At 38.0% G+C, this 27697-nt stretch overlaps 1 protein-coding gene across 1 annotated transcript in view; it reads right to left on the bottom strand.

The window, feature by feature from the left end:
- The window catches only part of LOC109723843 (transformation/transcription domain-associated protein-like), a 38864-nt gene continuing 15629 nt past the window's right edge, over positions 4463–27697 (bottom strand). The window contains exons 14-36 of the mRNA XM_020252329.1: positions 26392–27390; positions 25965–26300; positions 25507–25765; positions 25183–25405; positions 23639–24014; positions 21902–22051; positions 21575–21796; positions 21258–21479; positions 20218–20874; positions 17283–17543; positions 16834–17190; positions 15955–16361; positions 13084–13519; positions 9998–11287; positions 9649–9909; positions 9275–9565; positions 8700–9194; positions 7766–8197; positions 7088–7366; positions 6251–6653; positions 6007–6155; positions 5327–5533; positions 4463–4822 (exon numbers count right to left, since the gene is read on the bottom strand). Of these exons, the coding sequence (XP_020107918.1) occupies positions 4703–4822; positions 5327–5533; positions 6007–6155; positions 6251–6653; positions 7088–7366; positions 7766–8197; positions 8700–9194; positions 9275–9565; positions 9649–9909; positions 9998–11287; positions 13084–13519; positions 15955–16361; positions 16834–17190; positions 17283–17543; positions 20218–20874; positions 21258–21479; positions 21575–21796; positions 21902–22051; positions 23639–24014; positions 25183–25405; positions 25507–25765; positions 25965–26300; positions 26392–27390 (8832 nt within the window). The 3' untranslated portion in view covers positions 4463–4702. The remainder of the gene's footprint in view (positions 4823–5326; positions 5534–6006; positions 6156–6250; positions 6654–7087; positions 7367–7765; positions 8198–8699; positions 9195–9274; positions 9566–9648; positions 9910–9997; positions 11288–13083; positions 13520–15954; positions 16362–16833; positions 17191–17282; positions 17544–20217; positions 20875–21257; positions 21480–21574; positions 21797–21901; positions 22052–23638; positions 24015–25182; positions 25406–25506; positions 25766–25964; positions 26301–26391; positions 27391–27697) is intronic.

Below are 27697 nucleotides of genomic sequence, written 5' to 3'. Positions count from 1 at the left end.
ATGCCGAGTGTATTTTTACAGTAGCGTTCAGGTTGTTCCGGACTGTTCGGTGCCGTCGGAGTGGACGGTGGACTCGTATCGCCTTTTCGGCGTTAGATTGTGCCGATGGCACATTACCTGTTGGTTGTTAGACCAGTTAGAGTCGGTTACTTGACTTAGCCTGTGAGAGCGGTATGAACTTGACAGAGATACTTGTAAACTCGTTGGGTCGCGCCCGCGAATGCCATTCCGGAATGAGGTTTCAGTGCGATGAGTGTCGCAGTTTCTGTTGGACAGTTCTTGAGCCGGCTACCCTCGGGGTGGTGTACGGCGCAGCTAGATACAGGCAGAGTGGGTCCGTTTTGGGCAGCCCGGGTGAGAGAGTGAGTGATGTTTTTCCCTACCTTTAGTGAGGTTGTGACGTGAGTGGAGTCTTAACCATCCTGTTGGACCCTTTTCTGGGACCGACTACTCTCGAGGTACGGTGTAGTCTAATTAGGTGAGACGGATGTATTCACAGTCTTTAGAGAGTTTTCTCCGCCGATTACTCTTGAGATACGGCGTATTCTAGTAGACGAGACGGGTGTATTCACAGTCTCCAGAGAGTTTTCTCCGCCGGTTACTCTTGAGCTACGGTGTCACCTAATTAGGCGGGACGGGTGTATTCATAGTCCCTAAAGAGTTTTCTCCACCAGCTATTCCTGGAGTAGGATACGGGTTCGATCCGACAGGCGGGACGGGTGTGTTCACAGTCCCTAATGAGATTGAGTTAGTTGTGACTTTTACTATAGTTGGTTAGTGTAGATCATGCTAGTGTAGCGATATGTAGCTGTAGATTTCTTTCCAGCTTTTTCTGCTAGCCTTGTTACCTTCTGTAGACTTAATGGGTGGACCGATGATTGTTGAGGGCGGCACCCACTGAGGACTACTTGTTTCTATAGTAGTTCTCACGCCCAGTTGTTACCCCGTTTTTGCAGAGCCTTCGTCTTCGGCTGCTGCTGTTGCTCGTCAGGAGCTAGGCAAGGGCGTCACGAGTTAGAGCCCTACCCGAGGAGCAGAGCTAGAGGCACCCCTACTGCAGGTAGATGTTTTAGTTTGGGTTCATGTACATACAGACTTTTAACTCGCCAGTGCGAGTAGCTTTGTACTCTGGGATTCAGTGTATGTATATGGAACTCGGTTTTTTTTACTTTACTAATTCTTCTAGCAGCTCTATATTGAGAAGTGGGGCGTAACTTCCACGACTATGGTTACACCACTCCCTTACTACTAACAATCGACCAATAATGTGGGCTGAGAAGACATCATTATAAATAGTAACTTCGAAGCCTATAATAGAGCTCTTTCTCTCCATGAACGAGAAAACCACCGCATTTTCAATATTTTTACTTTTTGCATTTATCGTTTTTCTAGGAGTAGTCTACATATAATCTTCTCTTTTTTTCGCATTTACTGTTTTTCCTATGAGTAAGTTCAAGTTAGATCAACCGAGTTTGTATGCTCTCAGGCACACTCGTCCTTTGTACTAGTTTCACATATTATTTCTAATATATAAAGGCATTCGACTCTTCAGCTAACCTAAAATACTGTGCTTTTCGAACATTCGGCTCTTTCAGCTGAACCAAATCTACAGTAAAGATCTTCGAACTGGGCTGATCTAATCCCTCATCAGTCGAATCGCTTGATCAGTCAAAGGGTGCAAACTTTGAGGGTCACTGTTCATAGCCGTTCCACATCCCTACACTCTTTCCGAGGGAGATCTTTGACCAGGTTAAGGATCAGGGAATTCGGCTCCTAGCACTAGAGTTTAGTGGGTGATTGGTGCAATAGTAATGATCCAAAAGTAAAAAAAAACTGGGTAATAACTACTATTCATGTTTTATTAATAGTATCCTGGTTGAACTCTATACATGCGGTTATAATTATATAACCCTTTAGAAAAATGCTCCTATCGTCGTATATGAGTGTATATCTTATATGCAAGTGATCCAAGAGTTAACAAACCCCATTTAGTTTTAGTAAAATAGAAAAAAAAAAAAAGGGGGCTAAAATACAAAAACTCACGTATAAATATTTGCTTTTTCACTTTCTGTCCTAACTTTGAAAAACCTACATTTTACGTCTTTAAAATTTTAGAATTATTTTCAACAGGTCATGGCGTTAATAGAAAGTTGTACAAATTATTCGTTACTAGTTCTATAAAAAAATAATAATATATTTCTGATATTTTCAAGAACATTTTCAATATATATTATAAATAAATTGATGAAAAAGTGACGGAACAATGATGGAGGGTCGCTAAATGCATCAATCAAAAATTTTGAGGGAGTAAAATATAGAGTTTTGAAAATCAGGAAAGAAAGTGAAAAAGCAAATATTTATAGAAAAATTTTCTGTATTCGGCCTAAAAAATTGATAAAATAAATAAATTAATAAGAGTCATAAATATCCTACAGGTGTAAACTTTATATTTATGAATAGAGTGCACGAGTAACATTACTATATATTTTAACAACAATAATAATGATATAAAGTACAATAAATGTATTTTGGACCATGTCACAAACAATATTATCCCCACCTTACATATTGTCTCCCTCGAAGTTGTGTCATGGGCACCTCAAAAATGTACCCAAAAGTACGGTTGATGAATTAATGACGCAGCCGTAAAGCTAGGCTAAATTACAAAATACTCTCTTATAAATACCGATTTTTTCACTTTTTCTTCCTATAAATTTTTAAAAGTCAAGAAGGAAAAATAAAAAAGTCGATATTTACAAAGGGTTTCTGTAATTTAGCCTAAATTTTAATTTAAAATTTTATCTTTTACTTTAAAATTTTGTTATCTTTTCTTTTCCTCGTTCCCTCATCACCTCCCTCTCTTTTTCTTCCACCTGCTCTCTTCTCCTCCTCCGCTCACTTCTCCTCCTCCGTTCATTCTCTCTCCTCTCTCCTCTCTCGCCACTGTCTTGCTAACCCACTTTTGTAAAGTGCAATTTATATTTACTTTTGCAGACCAAATAAGCGATAAAGTTTTACTTTCTGAAAATTCTACTACTTTGGGTGTTTCACTCTCAGCCAACGAAAACATCTCCCGAAAAAGAAAAAAAAAAAAAAAAAAACTTTTCTGCCAGAGCAATAAAACATAAAATATGGTATACGGTAATTATGATATCTCATTCATGCAACGGTTAAGTACGTAGTGCTGTCCTTTATGGTTGTAGATCCCAAGGAAGCAGCAGCAGCAGCAGCAAATGGTATGGTGGTACCAGCATTCCAGCAATGGAATGGGGCTCTTTATTAATCATCCACTGCTCCTACGGATCGGGGATCTGACGGTGTTAAATTCCATATCTGTCCTAGCCTTTTCTTCTTTAAGTTTATAAATTGAAATTCTAATATGAGTTCGATATTTAAATTTTGATTTCAAATTTAGAATTTTATTTTGAATTTGAATTTGAATTATAAATTTAAAATTTTAGTTCAAATTATCAGTTGGAAGAATTTGGGTTCAAAATTTAATTACGTCCAAAGTTTAATTAAAATCTATAATTTTTAAATTTAAATTGGAATATTATTCCGATTCTTAACCAAACAAATTGGACTTTTAAACCTTCCGTTTTCAAATTCTTATTTCCATTCCTTTTCTGATGCAATTTTTTTTCTAAATTTATATAATAAAATTATGGTTGCAATCGTTACCAGAAAAGTATGTAACCATATGCTTCTCCGGAGAAGCATTAAGAAAAAGCACTTTCTAAGTTTTTTTTTTTTTAAATTTTTAGCCATCGCATTATCAAACTAGGCTCGAGCAGACTGAAACAACAACTAAGGCGGCCTGTCAAATTTATTCTTTTTTTAAAAAAAGAAATTCAAATTGCCAATTCATCCAAGACAAGAAATGGGAAAAGCAAGAAAAGAGAAAAAGTCGCTGCGGCCCACTGATAAGAACAAGTAACTTTAATGAGAAGGACACCACAATTCCTTTATCACAGAGCTTAGACTCTTCCTCTCTCCTCTCACTTTGGCTCTTGGAAAAGGTAGTAGGGATGGAAAGCAAAGCAATTCCCCTTGTTTGAGGACATCACCATTCACCACCCAAACTTTCTAGCAGTAGCAGCTGTCAGCCAATGAAACCATGCGAAGAAGAAGACAATTGTCGAATCCAGAATTCCCACGTACCTCAAGTAGGGCAAGCCGGCGTGTCCACGACGTGTCACAGTTGACACGTCTGGCACGGCTCGACACACACCCTCACTCTTTAATATGAAGGCCCAGTCAGCACAAACTTATCCGCGTGCGGAGACAGCAGTAATACTTGGAATTGAATTGAACTCAAGTACGGGATACCGACAATGCTGCGGCAAGAGGAAGGCCGTGGACACAGCACATATTTTACACACAACTGCACAAACTAATTTCGAATTCGCCTCAATTTTCGGCACTAAACACAGGAAGAGGAAACGGGGAGGAAACACAGGGAAGCAGGCAAAATCATGTGATAAATAATAATAATAATTGATTAACATCCGTCATAGAACACACATAAATAGCATCATCCTCTTGTACCTACTTTTGTACAAAATTTTGGACGGCGCCCGATTACGTTACCCTTAAAACTACGGTAATCCCGTTTGTTTGTTGTTAGCTTCTTGTTATGTACAAATATTTACGAGGAAAGCTTAAGCAGAAAAGAGGGTGATTTAAGTAAATTAGGCAAAAGCTAGAACCACGGGTGCCAAGTCGGGTCCATCATGCACAAGTTCCTGGGGGACAATGCCGCTTCCACCAGTTCCGTCACGCCTCTTTGTACCGACTGTGGCGGTTCCGTCGCATTCTCTTCCTGTGTTGTTACAAGGGAAGGAAATCTATGTCAAAATGATACAAAAGACTGAATAACTTGAAAGCTGGATTAACGCTACTTAGAGAGTTGGATCCAAAATACGGTGACACTAAAAACTAGGGGAAAAAATAATAGTAATATCTTCTTCGTCCACCAAATCTTACACGTTTCCTCCTACTATTTCAGGCTTCAAGACCTATAAATATTACCAACAATGTTTAAAATATGAATCCCGATATGAAATGCCCACCCAACAATCTTTTGTCAAAAGAATGAAGTGCTTTTTAGGAGTAAGAAAGGAGGGGAAGGATTATTCATTCCCACTTCTACACAAAATACAACTCGTAAATTACAGATGAATGCACTTATCAGTCATTTATTTCGAGCAACAAGTAGATTTATGGAAATATCATCTAGATACACAATTAGATGAACTATGATTAAATATAAAGATTTAGAGAAAGAGAGAGAGAGAGAGAGAGAGAGAGAGAGAAGAAACACTACCCCTTCCGAGAGAACCTGTGGTGCTATTCCTTTGATCCGGCTGATAACGTGCTCCACATTAGTCGTCACTTTCTGTTCAAAGTCCAGAGGGTTGATCATTCCCGCAGCGACCGGTACAGAGGGGATACCAAGTGGCCTCCTCCAGGACCAAGATAGTAATTCATCTCGGAAGAACATGGCTAGGTGATACCAGATGTGTTGAGTTTGCTGCAAAATAGACAAAAGCCCGTATGAGTTAATTACATCTTTTGTAGGCAGGAAATTTCATAAATATTAAACACCAACAAATGATTTAGAAACAACATAACATGCCCATCCATCTACTACCATCATCAACTAAATTATCAGCTACTGGCTTTTTTTGTTTCTGCTTTTGCTTGGTATGATGATTAAAATCAAAGTTGTGATATTCGTGTCTCATAATCGCATGCCACAGGTAGAATCAGATATCCAATAGACCACATTCGGTGTTGTTATTTCAATCAAGCTTGATGTTCCACACCACACAGGTTACGAACAGGGATTTGCAACCGTAAACTACTTCAAGAAAGCAGCTACTCACAAGAACCAAAGCTGCAACGAAGTGGTTACAAATCCAAGACTCTTCACCTCTAAACTAGCTCTTATATTTTATTACCACCAAAAGATATTATTTATGATCAGGTAAGAAGACGACTCACTTTAGGTGAAACTACAGACTGAGCTGCAGCACACATGGCAGAGACAATAAGGCCCTCGACGCCAAAATGTGAAAAGAAAGCTTGCATGTTACGCGTCAATCTAAACGGAACTGGTTCGTTGAACTCAATCATTCCATTCGGATCATAAGCTGACAAAAAAAATAAAAAATAAAATGAAAAATCTGCTAAAGATTGGAAATAAGGGCTCCACTAGGATAAACATACTATGCTTACTAAACAATACCTGGATGAAAATCAGTCTGGAATATCTTTCCAGTGTTCTTAGCAAACAGGATCTTGTTTGGGGACCTTCCACCAATCTGCAGCATGTACGACATAAAGCATGAAAGTGCCAGCTGGATGGCAAATTGCTTCTTGAAGGTCCAGAGGTGGTTCCCACTTGGTAGAGTTTTGTACATGTACTGAGAGAAGACATTGTCATTGACAACATTCTTTGTTATTTCGTTATACGCCTGTAGACGTAGATTTACTATTTCTTCAGGTGGGTATTGCCCTGAGATGGCTTGGTTGAGCTGTTCCTTGAAATTAGTGATAGGCGTATCAGCTTCCCGGTTGTGGCGTGCACAATTAATCTCGTACACCTCGAGGAATGTGCTATACATCACATCATCCTCCACCATCCGAACCTGAACAAAATAGTTTGCTATTCGATAACTTTAACAGACAGGAGGACGAGAGAAACGCTAACAGGATTTTGCAAATATATACTGCCAAAATCATCTTCTTGAAAATATCTCCTGTAAAACCTGAACCTATATACCCCTCAAAGAAAGAAGCTTCTTACCCAAAAGAAGTGGCAGGGAGCAATCCAACTCATAGGGGAAGATGATTACATATTGAAAAAGCTTTTAATGTGTGTATATGTTTGTATTCTTGTGCATCTGTGTGTATGTGAGGAATCAAGTCTACAAAGGACATAAAAAATTTAAGATTCTGAAAAATTATATACTTAGATGGTTTTGCAAAAGCTACTACTTAGAAGACAGGGAAACAATAAACCAAAAGCTAACGTTTAGCAGTAAAAGAGAAACGGAGAAAAGAAAAGACAATTTCACTTCACCTGTGACCAAACAGGAATTATTATTGGAGTGTGGATAGTCAAATGGCGCCGCCTTGCTTCCTTGTGTTTATCAAACATCTTGTTCAGCACCCGGAATAGCTGGAGCATACGTTCATCACTTCTAGCATTCGGAGTTAAGGAGGTCTGAACAATAAAATGTCGCTGAGAACCATCAGAGCCTATGAGCGTCAATCGCCGGAAGCTACTCCCATGTCTCCGTACAATTGGAATATCCGGGCCTACTCTGTCTAACTTTATGGTATGGTCAGGTGCAACTTCCTGGGAAGTACAGTCATAAATCAGAATATATACTTCGAAGACAATTTCAACAGCCCAAAAAGGGACTTTGCATATACGAGTATATCAGCACAATATCATTTAGTTGCAAACAAGCACCAGTAAAATAGAGAATTTTCATGTATGCCCCTCAAATGTAGTTTCTTACAAAATACCCTTAAGTCAGAGAGACATCCAATCCTTGGAGAGTGTTGGTTATGTGGACTTGAAAGAACTTTTTAAAAGATCAACAATTTGGTGAGAAGAAAGGTGCATTTAAGAAGTTAAAAGTTATCTAAGAGCCTATTTGTCTATCCATATTCTATATGGAATTATATACATAACTAGATGATTTTCCATGGGTATATGAAAGAATACTGATGAAGACTATTTTGACTAGACCTGGTCAGTGAAATACTGTCCCGGAACCTCCACATCAACCACATGAAAATCACGCAATACTTTACTCTCTTCTTCGAGTTTCAAGACAGCAGGGAACCTGTCTTCAACATTGCTCTGGAGAACATTCTTCCAGTGCTTTAATCGTTCCGTCAATTCAGCCAGAGTAGCTGGGAAAGTAGCTGTGCTTTCAGGATCGAGATCACGCTCAAAGTCCTGCTTATATTCCTTCACGAAGTCGACATGCTTGTTCACGGCATCTTGTGAAAAACAGGCTCGGCAAACGCCAGAGAGCTCCTTCTTCAGAGATTGTGGGACCTCACCAGTGGTGGCTGTTGGATACTTGTAGCATCGGTGCAGCAATGCATTGACCACAGCCAAGAGCCGTTCCTCAGGAAGAGTGACAAATCTCGAACCAATTTCAGAAAGTAAATACTGGAGGAAAAGAGAAATAAAAAGAAAACTCTGTAAGAATAAAAGCTTAACCAAGTTATTTAGTACAGGAAACAGACAATAATTTCCGGCCAAGCAAAAACTGTTAGGCAAATGACAAAGAATAGATCTTCTTTATTAGAAAAATATAGACCAGAAGTTAACAGATCTCTTGTATATAAATTATAGGCCAAGAACTTCTGGACAGAAGCTTATTAACCTCAAAAACAGTAATTATAGCTCAATAGGATACCCCAACTCCTCTCAATTAATTAATGACTATAACAAGTTAGGATACATCTTATTTCAGCTAGTCAGACTCCTACAAGTTCCACATTCATCCTCTACAAATTTGCACAGCTAATACCTGGACTTTACACACATGCTACAAGATACTAAATAGGAAACAAGCAAAAATGATGACCTATCTTATAAACAAATCTGGAAAAATCGTTTGCATTCTGTTCTTGCAGCGGTAGTTAGCAACTGCCATGCAATTTCTTACCTCAAGCTCGTTAGCCAAATTATTGTGCTTGTTTCTAAGAGCCTCCATTATGTCCTTCGCAGCCTCGAAGGCACTAGCAGCAGCAGCAACCCAAGAAAGAGCACCAGCGCCGCCACTCCGTCTCAAAGGAATTTGGCTTCCTTCTGAAGCAACTGAGCTCTGTGGAGGTTGATCATGGCTAGTAGTACCAGCACCTCCTTCAGCCGCAGACCTCTCAGTCTCTTGCCCTTGAGAGTTCCCTCCTTCATGAGGGCCGCTAGAACCACCTGCCGACTGGGCCCCTCCTTGGTGAACCTGGCTTTCAGGCGTTAAGTTACCGCTGCTAAGATGATTAGGGGCTCTGGCATTCCCATCAACCAAGTTTTGAGAGCCAGCACTGTTTACTGATGCAGCTTGCTGCATGCGTTGGGCCAGGGCAAAATTTCTTCCATATTCAGCTTTATGAGTAACATCACGTCGCTCCATTAAATACGTGCGTAGCCAATAATATAAGGCCTACAAAAGAGGGGTATTAGTTTTTTTAAATAGGAGATAATAAGCAGACAACGACGCAACCTCCGGATAATTTTATGTACCTGTGGATAAACTTGAGCAATCTTTAAAAGAACTAGCTTGCAGTGCGGTGCTTCACTTCGCTGCAAGGAGAGCAGTAGCTGTGGTATCCATGAAAGCCAAACCCAATGAGGCAATTGGTCAAGATATTTATCCAATGCCCTTCCCACGGTTTCATTCGGCGTATCAAAGCTAAGAAGATATAAAATTCGAGCTAGATGGCCCCTTGAGTTTGACACGCCATACTTGATGCCTTGGAAGAAGCAGCTGACGGCATATTCCAACCATACCTCTTCATGTGTTTCTTTATAAATCTGCAAAAAGGAGATACTTGTATACCTAAACTATTCTTGAAGTACATGAAGAAATTGTTTAGGTAGGACAAATTGCAACATACCATATCGCAATAGTTTCCCCAGCTGATCCACCCTTTTGGCAAATGTTTGTAAAGGCTTATTGCATTGGAATAAGCAATATTTGCATTCTCACAATCATTCATCTTTAGCAAAAAGTCGCCTTTGAGACGAAATATTTCTGCTTTATGCTTCACAGGGAAGTAGTCAAGATTTGTATTGTTAATTAAAGTAAGCCCACTAATGAGTTCGCCTTTCATTTCCAAATAAGCCTTCGCTTGTTCTCTTATTTTAACAAAAGCTTCCTGTAAGCAGATGGCAAACATAAATACAACAGGAACTAATCGAATGAAATCTAATAGTGGAATAAGGATGACATAAATGAATAATGACCTGAACTTCCATGGTAGAATGTCCATACATCTTATCAAGTATAGATACACAGACATCATGGAGTCCTTGCTTGCGAGCTATGTGGGCGAGCTTATTCACATTCCAAGCCTTGTCTCGATAACCCAGATGATGAAGTTGAGGATTTGTTTGAGCATAGTCCTTAAATGCATCTATTACAGCATTGTACATCTCATTCCTCCATTGGAGTAGATCATACCAGATAGTCATATTATCCCACTCATTCGGAGTCCGTAGTCTCCATGTCTCGAGGATATCCTTGAGATCAGCGAAGGCATTGTGAGAATTGGAACCCGAATTTCCTGAAGGTTGTTTGTTCCCATTTGCAATATCCACAAGTATTCTAGCTGACTCTTGTACTTCAACTAGCTGCTGAAACTGTTGTAGTAGAGGCATTCTTGACTGGACAGACATTTCAGGCAATTGCCACCAATTTTCTAGCGCAAGCTCAACACCCTTTGAAACTATGTCGCCAACACCATTGGCATTTCGATCGTGAAGAGAAAAGAAGGCCTGCACTAAACGCAACTTAGGTGTCTCCTCAACCTGAGCTTTAGGGATCACATTCTCCTTCATATATGCCCAGTCAGGTACTTTCCAAAGGCAATCGAGCAAAATTTCATAATTTTCCACACTTTTGCCAAAATCAGCCAAGACATCCCACTGGCTTAACTGAGATGCGCAGGAAAGCCACTGCTCTTCCCAAAGGCACATTTCTGCTTTCGGAACAGTGTTATTATACGTGCCCTGTGTTGCCTTGATCATCGCCTGATAGAAGAGACTTTGAGCTCGCTGCCAATAACCATGCTGGACTAGCGAAAGCCCAGCTCTTGTTTCGGCAGTGATCGATCTTCTCTTCCATAACCCACACCTCATGTCTTCTTCATTAAGAAGCCGATAAAGCTCAGCTAGTGATTCAGAACATTTGGCCTCATTCATGAAGAGCATAACGTGGTTCTCCAGAAGCGCCAGGGAGATATGCCATGCATTAAATGTTTTACCTATGTATTTGATGAGCTCACTTGGCATTCGAGGTTGAGGGTGGCTCAGGTGAAGCCCTTCGAGAAGAGCTTGCACGACATTAGGTCTGCTTCCTTGCTGCCTTTTGTGGTAATCTTTCGACAAAAGAGCAATCATTGGCTTAGCCAATGCCACTTGTTCTTCTTTCTGTAGAGTAACCCAAACAATAGGGAAGACTAAGACCCAGATGTGGTATGCAACATTGGCATCTGTATATGCAAGTTCCCTCAAGGGAATCACAAGATCGGCAACCTGCAAACATGAGAGAATAGCATACAGCTTTAGCCAGTACGTATGGTGGATTAATTTAAAAGGTCAGCCTGAAGTGTTTCTGTTCATTATTGAGATAATGACACATGTACCCCTAGAAATTATCTATTTATATACATAATACCTGCAAAATCTGAATTTTCAGATATGCCCTTCAAAAGCTTAGTTGTTTGCACATACCCTAAGGGCATGTTTGGAGCGTGGGATTGGGATTGGATTGATAATAATTCCAAACTTAAACTGATCCGATGTTTGGACTTATACCAGATTGGATACGCAAACCCGGTCCAGTCAATTTGGCCAGCTCACATGGGACTGACTCATCCCATCGAAACAGAGGGGATTAGATGGGATTGGAATAACCCAATCCTCTCACCCAACACGATCCCTCACAACGCTCTCCCTGACTCCTCCCAAACCCTAACCTAAGATGCAGTGATCTCTCTCTCTCTATCGCTCTCCCCGACTCGCTTTGTCCTCCCCCCTCACTTCATCATCCATGGCGGGAGGAGACAAGCAGAAGAAGAAGAAGAAGCAGAGGGAAGAGAAGGTGACAAGAACGAGAATTTAGGAGAGAAAAGGATGAATTTTTTTTATTAATAGACTTCGAAAATACTATAATTATAAAATAGTCCTCTACAAAATTTATTTACAAAACTAGGCCTATACGGTGAATGAATTGCCACTTTCTAAATGCGATAATTCATTCACCGCTTTCTTCAAAGAATTAAAGCTATTTGTAGTGTTTAATACCATACATCTTTTGAAATTTGGATGTAGGAAATATATAAATTAGGGTAAAAGCGGTGAATCATTCGCCGCTTTTAGAAAGCGGTAAATGATTCACTGCGTTTATCAACCTATATTTATAAATAAAAATTTGGATACCTATTTTTATATTTAAAAGGTGTTGTAGGCTTAGTAGCCCAAAAAACTCCGAAAAGGATAGGTAAAAATTTATGGAGAACATAAGTAAATTTAGATAGACCCCTGAACTTTTTTTTTTAATTAAGATGCTCTCCCTCTCAACTTCTAAATTTTCTTATTTAAATTGTTATAGTTAATTATTAAACTTTAATTAGTTTAATTTTATTTACTAACAAAATTAGAGTTAATACATTTGATAAAATTATTTATTGATTTGAGAGAACTCTCAAATTTTTCTGCCTAAAATCATTTATTTCAAATAATTAGAAAATTGAGAGGATTCCAATAAAAAAAGGTAAAACCTAAGGGATCTGTTTCACAATTTTCAATAATTGAGGGTTATTCTACAATTTTACAAAAAAGATAATAGACAAGATTTGCGGAATCCAGTGAGAATAAGCAGCATTTACTAAGAAGTTGGCATAGGCTTTGCTACCATTGCCAATGAGTGAGGGATAGGGGCAGGGGGGAGCTGGATAGGACGGTAAGAGGGAGAGTTCATAAAAAATAGTCCAATCCATATTCTCTCTCAGTACACCAAACATAGGAATAGAATTAGTTTATATAATCCCTAAACCACTGTTTCACCTAACGTAAGATTAGAATTGTATATATCCAATCCAATCCAATCCAACCCTGTCCAATCCTATTCTTGTAATACAAAACCAGCTCACCCAAATATATTGGATGACTCACCAACTTAAGATGAGGTAATTTTTTCTAAGCTGCACTTTACAGATTTTGCAATTATATGTAGAATTCAGATTTTGCAATTATATGTAAAATCCTCTTTTCTTTTCCCTACCTTGAAGTATTTATTGTGGCATAAATTCAGAGAAGAGCCAACTCACCTGAAGCTTGCACATCTCAGTTAAGAATTGGGCATGCTTTGCTGTAAGAGAGTCAAATGAAAGTGAAGCACCGTCTGAACAATCTGCTGGATCAGTTGCCTGCTGCTGCTGCTGCATTGGCGAACGTTCCGGACCAACTCCCCGTACCATTAGTGGAGGTACTCGTGCGGAATTTGGGGCAAGAGTGATCGGCTCATTCTCTACTAAGATAGCCAAGATAAGATCAAGACCCTGCTTCAGCCAGAAAACATCACTTACAGCTTCCCAGTCCTGAATTTGAATGATAAACTGAAGCCTCGCAAATAAGGTTTTTCCAAGGGATTCATGGTAAAGCATGAAGAACCGCTGTCTAACTTCTGGATCCTTCGCTCGTAGCCCAAGCATGAATTGCCTTTCAACCTTTTGAAATACTTCTTGGCGAAGGGTCAATGGAAACCTGGTAGCATAAAAGTTATAAGACAAGCAAAAATATTAATATACTCAATATTACAAGGTAAAATCACACAGACCTTTTCCCTGAGAAAGTGAGAAAGCAATATATATATATATATATATATATATATATATATAGAGAGAGAGAGAGAGAGAGAGAGAGAGAGAGAGAGAGAGGCTACTATGCTTTTAGAAGCGTGGAGGCTTCCGTACTTCCACTTTGTTTTCAATAATGGGACTTTTGAATCAACAATTAGCTCAGTGAGACTTGATCTACACTTTTTGGAATATCTAGAAACTAAATTTCATGACTTCTCGATATCATTGACCTTGTGATAGAAAGGTCTCAAAATTCATCTATTTTAATGGTCAATATGAGGCAATTACAAGTTTAACGGTGTAAAATTATCCAAATTGCGTGAAATTTAAAAAAAAAATCTTACTATCTAAAGTAATATTAGTACGTTTGGTCTAAAATTTGTCTTCTATCATTGCTTTTATGTGATTTTTATTTTCAAACTTTCATTTTGGACCTTTCGATCACAATATAGCAGATATCGAAAAATCACGAAATTAAGTTTCAATATATTTCAAATAGTGTAGATCAAGTCTAATGGAGCCGATCGTTGATTCAGATGTCTCCTCATCGAAACAAAGTGAAAGCACGAAAGCCTCCATACTTCTAAAAGCATATAGTCTCTCTCTCTCTCTCTCATATATACTCTCTCTCTCTCTCTCTCTCTCTCTCTCTCTCTCTCTCTCTCTCTCGCGCGTATATAGTCTCCCCTCCCTCCGTCCCTCCCTCCTCCCTCCTCTCTCTCTCTCTCTCTCTCTCTCTATATATATATGGCCTAGCTAGATTTCCAATAGCACATGAATAGTCCAACTTTTTAAACCCTTGGATATCTATGGTTTACTATATGGTGGTTGCACTAGCATGGGCCGAAGAGCCCAAAAGTCTATACCATGCACTATTTACGTACTTTAGAAGTAATAGAGAGAGAGAGAGAGAGAGAGAAAGTAGAGCTACCATACTCTTATGAGTACAAAGGCTTTCGTACTGATAAGTCATTTTGGATGGAACCTTTGAAGTACGGAGAATAAAATTGTTAAATATGATCTAGATCTAGGGATTTATGTATCATGGCATGAGGTCATACCGAAAACTTGCAAGCAAGATACGGCATGGTGCGTGCCGGGCTATGCCGATGCGTACCGGTCACAAAAAATGTGTGCCGACATAAAATGACATACAATATTTATTTTCTTTAGCAGCAAAATATCCTAATTGTTTATTATACATTTTTATCAAATCTTTTGAACTTTATTGAGAAAATACTTACTAATTTTTAAAAAAGAGAGTTCTAAGTCATGTCATCGGTACGGGAATTGCATCGTACTTATATCTTAATGGCACGATACGGTATGGTAGATACGGCTTGTGCCAATAGGCATTCAAATCCTTGTTTAGAGCATTTGAAGTATCCTCAAACCGAATTTCATGTTTTACAAAGATAATTATCAAGTCCATCAAGTGGATACATTGAATAGTCAAACCAATTGATATTCTAAAAATATAAGAATCTTTGATTTAAGATGAGAGTTACTGATCTCGATATAGATAGGGAATAGAATTTTCTATAAAACATTCAATCAAGCCAATTATACCATACTATTAAATGTAAAAATGTCTCGTATCGACTGCTAAAATTGTAAATTTAGAGGCCTTTTGATCGTAAGGTAAATGACGTGAAAAAATCTTGAAATTTGATTTCTAGAAGGTTTGGATGCTCTAAATCATGTCAAACAGTATAGATCGTCGATTTGAAAGCTCTATCATCGAAGACTTATGAGTATGAAGTTGACCGTACTCATAGTCATATAGAAGTCTCTCTGGCCGCCGAGGGAGGGGGAAGTGACAGTGGTGAGCTAGAATACATCTAGAAGTAAAACCCATTTCGTGGTTCTAACTTTTTCACCATTAGATCAAACCTTCTTTGGATCCATGATATCCTACCAATCACCATTAAACCCAGGAGGATTGATATCATCCTAACTCCACAAGCCTTGATCCAAGGGCTAAAAACCTAGAAGCACCAACCCTTTTCTAATTGAACAACAATCCATCTTCAAACAACCATCTGACCTTGTTAAAAAAAAAAACAATGTATTTCTATCTTTTTTGACTGAATATTAAGTGACCTTTATCTAACAAAATATTCTCTAACTTGATAAAGAATGTTAAATATAATTTTTTGTCAGACCTCTAAGCTCCAACAGAATTTGATGGAATTCCCAAAAGTTCAAAAGCAATAGAAGCTGAGGGAGCGGAGCGAAATCAAAATTCTACTAGTTAGGTAGCCTTTCATAATGCTATGATTCAGGTAAGGCTTGTATGTACACCCAATAAAAATCTATTGCAATAAGCTAAGCACTTACTTGGTTGAATCGGCACAAACTCCATATAGAAGCTGCAAATACTTCTCATCCCACTCTTCTAGTGCAGCAGGAGTGAAGTTTTTCCTGTCAACTAGTGATAGCTTCTGAAGATAAGATACTATCTCCTTCTGAGTAAGAGTTGCAGATGAAGCACCAGAAGGAGCAAGCTTATAGTCATCCTCAATCCATTTCTTTACTGTATCGAGTATGCACAAAAGCACACTGGTGTCTGTCCCTTTCTCTGAAAGAAGAGCATGAAGAATTTGGCCTATTTGCCGTTTATATTCAGCTGATTGCATGACCCTTTCGCTAATTAGTTGTAAGAGGCATTTCATGTTAGAAATGATGGTAGAAGAGTCAGCTGTGGCACGTGAACTGGCTGAGGAATCTATATCAGCCCTCTGCGCCTAAAAAAGGAAAATGGAAATAAAAAACACATAAGATCTATGCAACGATACAGGGGAAAAAAAAATTTAATCATTATAGATGATTAAGGAATGTAAAAAAAATGTTAATATAAGCTCAGGCATCATAAAGAAACCCCAATACTGCGAACAGCTACTAATGAAGTGGAGAAACAACGTTAAAGTCATGACATTATTTAAAGCACATTGTGATTACGATATCAGGAGAGAAAATATCGAACAGGGAAATCCATACATCACTAGACAGCAATTAGGCAACTTTAACAATTTACTTATGTAAACCATTAGTTACGCAAGGAAAAAGAAACAAGTAATTTGTTAAGTCACATAACATAAATATTGAGAAGTGAAATTACATACTACCACAGGAAAAGGAACCAGAACCAAAAAAAAAAAAAAAAAAATTCTACCAGAAGAAAATTAATACACTCCACAAAGTAGATAAAAGCCATACTTGTCTAATATGAGAACCAGCAGAAGATCCCATGTCTCGTGCAAGGCGTTGGAGGACTCGGAGCAGTAAAGGAATGAACGGATCAACAAAGTTCTTCTGTACTTCTGCAAGGGATTTAAGAATAAAAAGAGAAAAGCTTATGATAGAGTTGGCATTGCTAACTTCAAGTGATATCTGAGGAGTTGTCACAGCAGCCAGATGCTTTTGAATGAGCTCGGCAACTCTTTGATATAACATCTTTACTTCCTGCGGCGTAGTAGTAGCTTCAACCGGAAAAGCACTGACGACCATTTTCAGTAAGGAACAAAGCGACTTTCCAGCATCCATCATCTTATTATTGAAGCAGGGCTCTAGTATCTAAAAATATAAAATTTCCCAAATGAATGAAGTGACTAGCTCATTATTACTTCATTAATGTATAGCACAAGAGTACAGCAAATCTAGCATACCTGAGAAATGTGATTAATGTTATTCCGGATGAAAAGACGGGGCTGCTTCTCCAAAACTTTGTTCATGACATCAAGGCCCTGAGCAAGAGCCGTTGCTGGGTCCTTAGACTGGGAAGGTGTTAGATTTCCAAGCAACTTCTCCAAATAATTGAACTTAACATTGGCATTTGGCCAGACTTCTAAAGCTTGAGTAAGTAGGTCTAGAGCTTGCTTGTACATCGAGGTAGATTCCTTATCTTTAGGTTCTATCACCAGTGCGACCTGCATTATGAAATGAAAAGAAAAACAGTTTTATATTTTATTGGAATAAATTGAAATTTTTCATATATGCTGTTTTGAAACTCAGCCCTACAATAATCACGAGCATATATTTCATGCAAATTTTACTTCCGTATTGCAATCCCATAGCCTCAATGAGACTTCCAGCAAGATGGAGACAAATGTGAATTGAAATTTGTGCTATACATAATTAACAGCATCATTCATAATTTATGATGGCCAGTCCAGCTTAGATAGCTCTGTACAAAAAGCACTGTTTGCCTAGTATAAAGAACTATAGTTCTTAACAGAAGAGCTAAATAGAAAAGCATTTCCCTAGTGTTTTGATCTGACACTTAAAATGAAAGGAGCAAGTAATTCTCCACAGCATACCTGAAATTCCATTCAGGATAATAAGTAATCAAGACCAATAAGAGCAAATATTTATTCTCTGTGACATAGAAGGATTATCAAAAGTATTGTCAAAAAGATTATCATTTTCTAGCTAAGTTGCACCAATTTCTAGGGCTACTATTGACTCTCTTCATAGAGATGTTGAATGCAAGACTAAAACAACAAATTTCCAACGGAGAAATTAGGTGCTAAGACTGATGCCTATACTTTCGCAAACATTTTAAACCGGTCCAGTAAACATTGAATAAAGAGTTTGATATCCAACATTAAAATGTATCACACAACCTAAGCATTACTTTCACAAGTTCAAATAGGACTGACTACCATTTTCAACTTCCAGAAACTCATGCTTAAAAGTAAAACCAAAAGCTGCCAATAAATAATTGTCAGATGAATAGAGGATTAGCAATTTAAAAGCTATGTAAACCAACATACTTTATCAGAGAAAAGAAGCTCTTTTTGATAGAAAATATCTTGTCTTGCACACCCAATTGAGTCGCTTTTAAATGACATTGCTAGAAGAAAGGATTTATGTATATCACACCCATTTATGGCCATGTTTGGCCCGGTTTCAGCTGAAGGAGGCTGCACTTCAGGCCTCCTTCAAACTGTTCGGCTTTGGCCACTTTATGTTCTGCCGACGCACTAACTGCGGTTAGGGAGAAAAATGCAACAGTTGAATAATCAAAGTTTCTGCATTGGAATTTCCCTTGCTGATGCCACAACAACAGAAACATACCAACTTTTTCCCAGATTCATCATCAATCCATTTTACTTAGAAATTATTGTATGCACCCTGTCCACGGGGCACCACTCCTCTAGCACCCATTTGGTTCAGGATTAAGAGGTGGAATAACTCCTTAACCCCGAAATTATTCCCAAACACCCAATTTCGGGGGTGGGATTAGCTAACCCCACCCCACCCCACTACTCCAACCAAACAAAATACTATTTTACCCACTATCCTTCTTATCCCACCTACTCCAACCAAATACTATTTTATCTATACCTGGACTAAACCCAATTCTCAACCAAACACAAAATTACTCTAACCCCATCTTAACCCCGAACTTAACTCTATTCCTGGAATAACAAGTTTTTACTTAACCCCGAACCAAACGGTGGCCTAATGTCCTATTATAACCTTAAATAAAATTGTAATTTTGTAGAAGTATTTTATAATCAAGGTTTTAAGTGCCCGTCGGCACAGGCCGTATCCACTGTGTCATACCGTACCAACAAGATACCGGCATGATACAAACCCCGTGCCGATGACACAGCTCAAAACCCTTTATTCTTTAAATTAGTAAGTAATTTCCTCAATAAAGTTCAAAAGATGTAATAAAAAGACATAATAAATAGTTAGAATATTTTGTTGCTAAAGAAAATAAATATTTCATGCTATTATGTGTCGGCACACGAGAATTTTTTTGACCGGCACGCATCGGCACGGCTCGGCACTCACCGTGCCGTACCGTACCGGCAGGTTTCCAGCACGACCCCGTGCCACGGCACTTAAATCCTTGATTTTATAACATTCCAAAGATTGATACATCCAAACAACTTTTCACCTAAAGCACAAAATGTATCTTTATGAATTATTGATTTTTAAACTATTTGACGTCTAAATAACAACTTTTCATAACTTATGATTTATATATATACTTTTGCATGCCATAGATCACATACAGTGAATTAAATTTAATTTTAGATTATTCATCAATTATTTACTGCATAGAGTAAAGTGCAAGAATACACTTGGTGCAGATAAACCCTACTACCGAATGACATTATGAGTACAAAAATTTTAAGAATAAAGTGAAACAGCACTACATCTAAAACCCTGGCCAAACAGGCCTCCACCGGTATGGCACAACACCCTCCCCCCAATACAACCAATATTCAAATGCCTAATAGGATGTAATATTAAGAATGCTAGCATATCTTAACAAACTCAAGCTATTTGTCCATGATTCTTAAGCAAGAAGTATGAAATTGAATCAAATTTACATTTCTTGACTAGTTAATGTCCGGAAAATAAGTGAAAAAAAAAAAAAAAAAAACTCAAAACAATAATATCAACTTATTTTACATGATGGAATGGCAATGGAACAACTACTAAAGAGTCAACTTTAAAAACCTAGAGAACAAGAGATGAATGCAAAGTCCAAATTAATCAAACCAACCTAAAAATACCAATTTTAGATGCTAAATAATGCTCTTTTCCAAGAAAAACAAAAGAATATTAATAAGTAATACAAACCCTTATGAGAAAAGTGATAATCATCTCCTCCATTGCAGCATTAGGTTTATACTCCTCATCAGGTTGGCCGCTTGATCCTGGTGTTTCAATGTTTGGAATAGAGGATGGACCACTTGGTGACATAACACAGAGAGACTGCAGACCTGGCTCAACTTTTACCCGCTTACTCAAATCATCAGGGAATGCAGAAACATCCGTCGACGGGCGCTTTGAATCAGCACTAACAGCAGTAGGATTAAATAATTCAGTCATCTGATTATGGACGTCGGTTTCTTGTACGACCTTCATTTCATTCTGCCTTTGCCTTTCCCAGGCAACTACTAATCCAGCAAGCTCAATGGCAAGACGTCGGTTTTCTGGGGTTGTGTTGTACGGCAACCCTAACCGACTAAGAGAGTTAACCATCTGAGGAACAAACTGTGCTCTGCAACTATAGAAGAGGTCAGAATGGCGTACTATAAGCTGGAAAATGTGAATCATGTTAGGGATTGAATGGCCTTCTTCAACAAGAATTTTCTTTGTGTATCGAATCCATATTGGCACACGAGTATCTCCAGGAGGCAATCTTCGAGGCAGAGCAGGCATGAGTGTATCAAGAGCTTGTTTGACCAGCAACTTGTTTTCTGGCTGGCAAGTTCTCAGTAAAGCGATAAAAACCTGCATGAAAGACAGGTGAAAAACTGAGAATTAACAAATCATCACATTCAAATGCAATGTCCAAAAAGGAAGGAGCACATGTGACTTGCAGTAACAACCTCTATAGAACATTTGGCAAAGAGAAAAATCTGAAACTTCTACTGCAACCAGACAGTAAGGAGATTTAAAGCCTCAAAAGCAAAAGCCACAATTTTGTTCATTTGATTTTACCGCAAAGAGAAACTGTTAGGGTGTATTAGTAGTGCTCCTAATAGCAATGCACCCTACAGCAGGGGTGTAACAGGCCCTTATATAGATCTTAATTACTTGAAGCTAGCCAAGTTGAATTGTCAATGTAGTAAACAAGCATGAAATGGTAGTATAACAATCATTGAATGTGGTACCTGAAGAATAATCTTCTCAGGAGCTTGATATGCCTCCAAGAAGTGGCAGACATTGACAAAAGCCCACTGTTTACTAGAATTATCTTCCCGCTTGAGATGATTCCATCCAAATTTTATGAGCTCCTTCCGATGATGTACAAGATCATTTTGTAGATACTTCAACAGTAAGGTGGCAAGCTGCAGAAGTTCTATTCTGAGAGGCTCATCATACTCCGCACTTACCTATAAAGACAATCCTTCAATATCTTTAAACAACTACTACCAAGTTAGGGAAAAAAATGTACAATGACAAAAAATATTTGATTCAAATAAATAACCTCCTCAGGGGGATCAAGAAGCTTCTCAACAATGGTTTTTATAATGGAAGGATCAACAACTTCCCAACTTTGGCCATTTTGAAAAGAGTGTGCTAACATTGGAAGTATAAGTATTTGCATGGCAACAACCAAATGATCTTGTCCGTACTGTTTTGACTGGAAAATACTTAAGAAATGTGTGAGAATTGCTTTCTTTAAGTTGGGAGCATATCCTTCAGCAACCTATATCCAACAGTAGAAAGTAAATATAAGTAGCAAAGGAAATTGATAGAAAAAAGATAAATATGATAGGCAGGAATTCAAAAATTTGAGGATGGTATTAGCTACCTCAATGACATAAAATTCCTTGAGAAAACTGTAATCAATACGGCTGTGGAACAAGAATATTGATAGCATGTCAAAAAGAGCACCAACTTCAGTTTTATCATGCCTTAGATAATTCAGGAAGCATTTTACAAGCCACTTACTTTCCATCACCTGCACATTTAGAAGGAGCATGACTCACAAACAATCAGTACCAGCTATGATCAACAACAGAAAGGATATGTAATAACCAAGAATTAGACAACATTATAACTCTCTTGACAGCTCATGAATTACATCTTTAGTGAGACCCTAACGCATTCAATCAGTGCTTTACATTTTGAAGGGAAGGCCTACAAGTAAACTAGAACATACAGCAATATCTCTCACACTTTAATAAAATGGTTAAAAGTTTAACTACCATTTGAGAAATAAAAATTTAACATATCCTAAAAAAATATACTAATCAGTTGCAAAAGCATTGCTGAAACATTAGATCATTCTGAATCCTTGTGCTAGTAATTTGAGTTTGTTTATAGATTTGAGACATGGATGGAGTAAAGCATGCCAAGTCCTTTGAAGCACAGCACTGGAACTGGAAAAGAACATAATACAATAACAACAAAGTGCAAACCAAACTACAAAAGCCAGGAAACATACAGTGAGGATTCAGAAATGCGTATGCAAAATTAGGTAGTAGTAGACATACAGTAGTATAATATTATTATACATACATATATATATATACATATATATCTGCAAGTTAAGAAGAGATTCTCAGCATTTATTTCCATGGAAGATCAGCCAACCATCTAATGTACAAGGGAGGGAAGTTTGAAAGGGAATGACACTTCCGCTGATGCTAAGCAACCAAGACTCGACTCTCAAAGTAGAGAATTACATAATGACCAGCTAGCAAGGTGGATTTCGAATAGAGGATCAAGAGGTGCGAGGTCTTCAGGCACCTACGTCAAAGAAAGTGCCTGATCATCCAGGCATTTTTCTCTCCAACAGATAGATTTTGAAATTAAAGATACAAAGAACATGTGCTCAAATAGCTTAATACCTAATGTGCATATAACATCAGACCCAAAAACTCAGAACTAGCTACAACAGATATTTACAGTTTAACAATTTTTCACCCTTCTATGAGACAGTCAATAACAAATTGTGAACTGCTACTAAGCATGGCAATGATGATATATTAGAAGCAGCATAATATACCTCACTAGATAAAGACTAAAATTTTTTACTAAATAGTTAATAAGAAGTACATACAACAAGATAATGCTCAATGAAGACGGTAATAAGCGGAATCTTCATAGACAGAGCTAACAAAGCCATGTTGACAGAATACTATGGCGGAAAGAACTTAAGATGCTTAATAGGTAACCATAAAAAGGAAGTAAAGAATTTGGAAAGCGAGAGCTCAGTAAGGAAAACTTCTAAATATCTTAAACAATGGGACTATTACTTGAACAAACAGCTGGTGAGATGCATTGCACATTTGCCCATAACAATTATGTTCTGTCATTAACTATTCAAAGATAAGTATATTTTACCAAGTACAATGCAAATATATTCAGCATTCAAAACTATATTAATAAAGAATTCAAAGATAGTGCTACTGTTGCACTAATACAATAAAAATGCTCAGATTTTTTCACTAAATCCATATCTAATGTAGCTTAAATTTAAGTATCATAAATGGAAAAAACAAGGAGTCAGGTTTATAAAAGGTGATATAACTAAAGAGATTACCTGAAGCAAACTAAGTTCTTGTTCATTTTGTAGTCGAGCAATTCTCGCAGGTGACTTCCAAGCAAGTAACAAGGTATCAAAGACCACACGATTGTTATGCAGCCAGTCAGGCATCAATTTCACAAGGGTGGAGATAAGCTCAAGCCCATGAAAATAACCATCAGAAGATGTAGCTGCACTTGATGAAGGTTGACTAGCAAAACTGTCTGAGATGGGGCCTGTGAGGCCTTCATTATTCATTGAAGAAGGCTGTGCTGCAGATCCTTCAGCTTGCGGAACAAACTGAGGAAAAGCATTTGTGAGAATTTTTTGCGGCGATTTTGAAAGTTCCTCTCGCAACGGCTGGCCGGCATCTGAACAGATTATATACATAAACCTGAAAAGACAAATTTCACCAAAAGATGTTTAAAACATTAAATGTTTTAAAATGAACAGACAACCTAAAGGAAGTTCTAACATATATATCACAATATTGTCTTAATAAACATGTTTCACATGAACAATGGTAACCTGACAAACAAATTAAACATTGCATTGAATCAAAGAAGTGCACTCACTGAAGTCAGCACAAGCACACAAGTACAATAAGGGCTTCAGAAACTCAAACATATTAATTTATAGAACTGTCTACAATATCCATCCAAAATCCTTGAATATATGCCACTCGAAAACAGCGCAAAATGCAAATATCTTTTGCCCAATGGCTGGATAACAAACTTGACATAAAGAGATCCTATACAGGTTCCCAGCCAATACACTTAAAAGAGAAGTGAAATTTGTCATCTGTTAACCCAAATAAATGGTGCATAAATAAAGTCGGCAGAATCTATAAAGACCGCACATGACATCCTCTTCATTGATGCTTTTTTCACATCAAAATCACAAATTTGAAGGCATGACATACATTTAGATGAATAAATGATTACGCCACCGTGCGGATTGGTTCCAAATTGTGTAATAAGAAAAGGCAATGATGCTTCCATGAGTTGCAAAAGTGATTTCAAATTGAAAAAAGTAAACAATAAGATAAAATCTGATGCTAAAAATATTTTTAACCTGATAAAAAAAATGAGTAATAAATATCAATTCTTTAAAGAGAAATGAAGCAAAAAATAACATGAAATAAAAACTAAAATATTTCAGTTTCTTCAAGGCCTTCACACTCAAATCTAAAAAATGATGGGAAAAGGAAACATGAAGTTGAGCATACCCAATTAGGACAAGGTTTTTTCCTACAGTGATGATAATTTGATAATCAAACTGCAGTAAACAGATGAAATCAGAACCTGGCCAAAAGGCTATACCTTCAGTAGGACATAGAGCTAGAAGAATTGACCATACATTTTAAAAATTGTCAAGTCATATTAATAAGCCTAAAAGAACTAATGCTAAAACAATAAAATGGGAAACAATAAGCTGCAACTATGTAACTACAGTTCTTCTATTGAAGGAACATCTGATTACAGCATTGTAAAACCCCACTTATTCTTTGTAATACCTATGTAGGCAAAAAACCACTAATTAACATTTCTTCACATAATTACCTTCTAAAATACTTTGGATGACTTAAGCGAGCAAGAAAATAATCAACAGCATCAGTTGCATAGCGGTTTAGAAATTTCGTAAGCGGAAGACGATAAGGACTGTTAATTTCACTATAGAATTGTCCTGGTGGAAGTGCCCCTTCCAGATCAATTACTAGAGTCACAAGTTCATCTAAAAACTTTCCAGCTGCCTGAGGTAGAAGATGGAAAAGCTCAATCATAGCTGTTCACAAGGAAAGCAAAAGAAAAGGGTAAAATTAGCATAAGGATACAAAAAAGAGGAATAACAAGTGAGAAAATTGTACAACGAAAATGATAGCACACCTGCAGCAACCTTTGGTTCATCCCCAGGTTTCCACGACTTCTGACTCTGAGCAAGCTTTTCAGGTTCTAGCCATTTCTTTAAGTGGTCGAATAATTTACCACCCAAAGTGACATTAAACCAGTTTGCCAAAAGTTCAAGAAGACGAGCCAACCCCTGTAGCAAGGGCATGGTTAGGCTTTTCGTGTGTGCCAAGTTGACTAAAATAGGCCGAAGGCTACTTTGCAACAGATCCTTTGGCATCCTTTGCTGCTGAATAACCTGTAAGACATGTTTGGACGAGATAATAACACAATTACAAGTTGTAATAGTGAAGCACATGCACAACAGTCAACATTTAAATGTGCTGGAAAGCAGTTTCCAGTTTTATGTCATGAAGTAGAAACCACATCGAACTTCATTAAAAAATAGAAAAAGAAAAAAAGATTTGACGAAACAAGAAAATGACATAAATTCTGACCTGCCGTAGCCCTTCCTTTGCAACAGCAACGATCTCTGGTGTCCGACAGGTGAGAGACTTGAAAAACATTGATATGATCTTAGACCGTAGCTCAGCGTGAGCAGGTGTTTTAAGATCTGCCCAAGCCATTGCAGTACAAAGCAGCTCAATACACGCTGTTCTAAGTTTGTTAAATGTCAGGACTATTTTGGGGCTCATCAACTTTGTTACCCACACTGTCTCATCAGCCTCAGCAACTTGTAATGCTTCTTGTAAGAAATTGACAAGCTCTGGACTTAATTTCAGAAGAGGTGGCCTCAAGGCAAGGCAAAAATTCAAAGCAGTAACTGTACCCACCTGTAAAAGAAGAAAAGAATGTAAAACAGCTGTAGCAAACATTGAGTAGCAGTTTTGAGCTAATAAGCACTTCTTCACAGACATTCTATACCTGCTGCTCAACATTTCTGGAACGCAGAGGTCGTGTAATGAGAGGTTGAAGGAATGGTTGATAAAGAGTCTCGAGCAACTCAGACACTTCACTGCCTGTTCTGCTAGCAAGCAGTGCCAAGCATGACTGCACATTCTTTCTCACAACAGTAGAAGCATTTGGATTAAAAAGTTCGATAGCAAAAAATTCAACAACTCCCTGAAAGCTCTGCCGGCGTGGTTCACTATTTGCTTCATCAACATTATTCACTACTCGAAGAACCTGTGTAAGAACCTGGCTTGTCTCTTCTTGCTCTTTATTAGCATGGATAGGTAGCCTTTTAAGAACGTAAATAAGACCACGCACAATTCTCACTTGGAAAATGCATAAAGTCTCAACAGAGACTTTCCCAACTAAAGCTCCAAGGCCCATAACACCTCCCATTTGAGCTTGCCAAGAAGTACCATAACAGCAATGCAAAAGACGAGGCAAGAGCTGCTCAAATACAGGAACCCTGACACTAGGGGGAGGTGAATATACGGGATTTAGAGATGGACTTGATACCATCATAGGAGTACCAGGGCCGCCCCTTACTGTACCAGCATGCTTTGCTCTTGCAAGAAACAAAAGAGTTTCAGCAAAAATATTCAAACAATTGAGTGCAGCCTTAGCATGATTTCGATTTTCGCTGGAGAGTACATCCACCACTGCATCCAAAAAGATTAGAGGGTCCAACTCCTTGAGATTGGAAGTAGTACTGCTTCTTAATCTGTTGCCAGTGTTACCACTTGATGAGAGCGAAGATCCGACATGCTGTCCGAATGTGACTGAGGAACTGGATGGCAAAGAACTATCAACATGGAAAAGCATTGCAAAATGACGGCAAACATTAATGACAAATTCGTCTTTTGCATCCTGAAGCTCAGGATCAGCAGTTGCTGCAATAGTGGCAACCAGAAGTGTTTTAAAAACAGATCTTTCGGCCATCAGTTGAGTCTTTGTCTTCACACCCAAATCAACCTGCAAAATGGAATAGGCTTCCAGTCAATGAATATGACGTGAAAAATGACACTAATTTAAATATACCAAAGAATACAAAAGATAGATATAGAACACTATTAAAATTAAAAAATTATCAGCATCATCAATCGGGCCAAAACTATCAAGAGTAAATATGATAAAACATAACATTTCCATGACACTACCCTGTTGATAAAGTAAGTACAGAGAGGCAGTGAGTCAATGCATTTGAATTCGAAATTGATATGGAACATGCCAAAGAAATTGAACAAATATGGCCCTCAGACAGTCTCCACATATCGTTACA

The sequence above is a fragment of the Ananas comosus genome, linkage group 18 (genome assembly GCF_001540865.1).
Source record: "Ananas comosus cultivar F153 linkage group 18, ASM154086v1, whole genome shotgun sequence".
Classification (NCBI taxonomy): Eukaryota; Viridiplantae; Streptophyta; class Magnoliopsida; order Poales; family Bromeliaceae; genus Ananas; species Ananas comosus.
The sequence above is the reverse complement of the archived record's forward strand: the minus strand, read 5'-3'. Positions and strand labels throughout refer to the sequence as shown.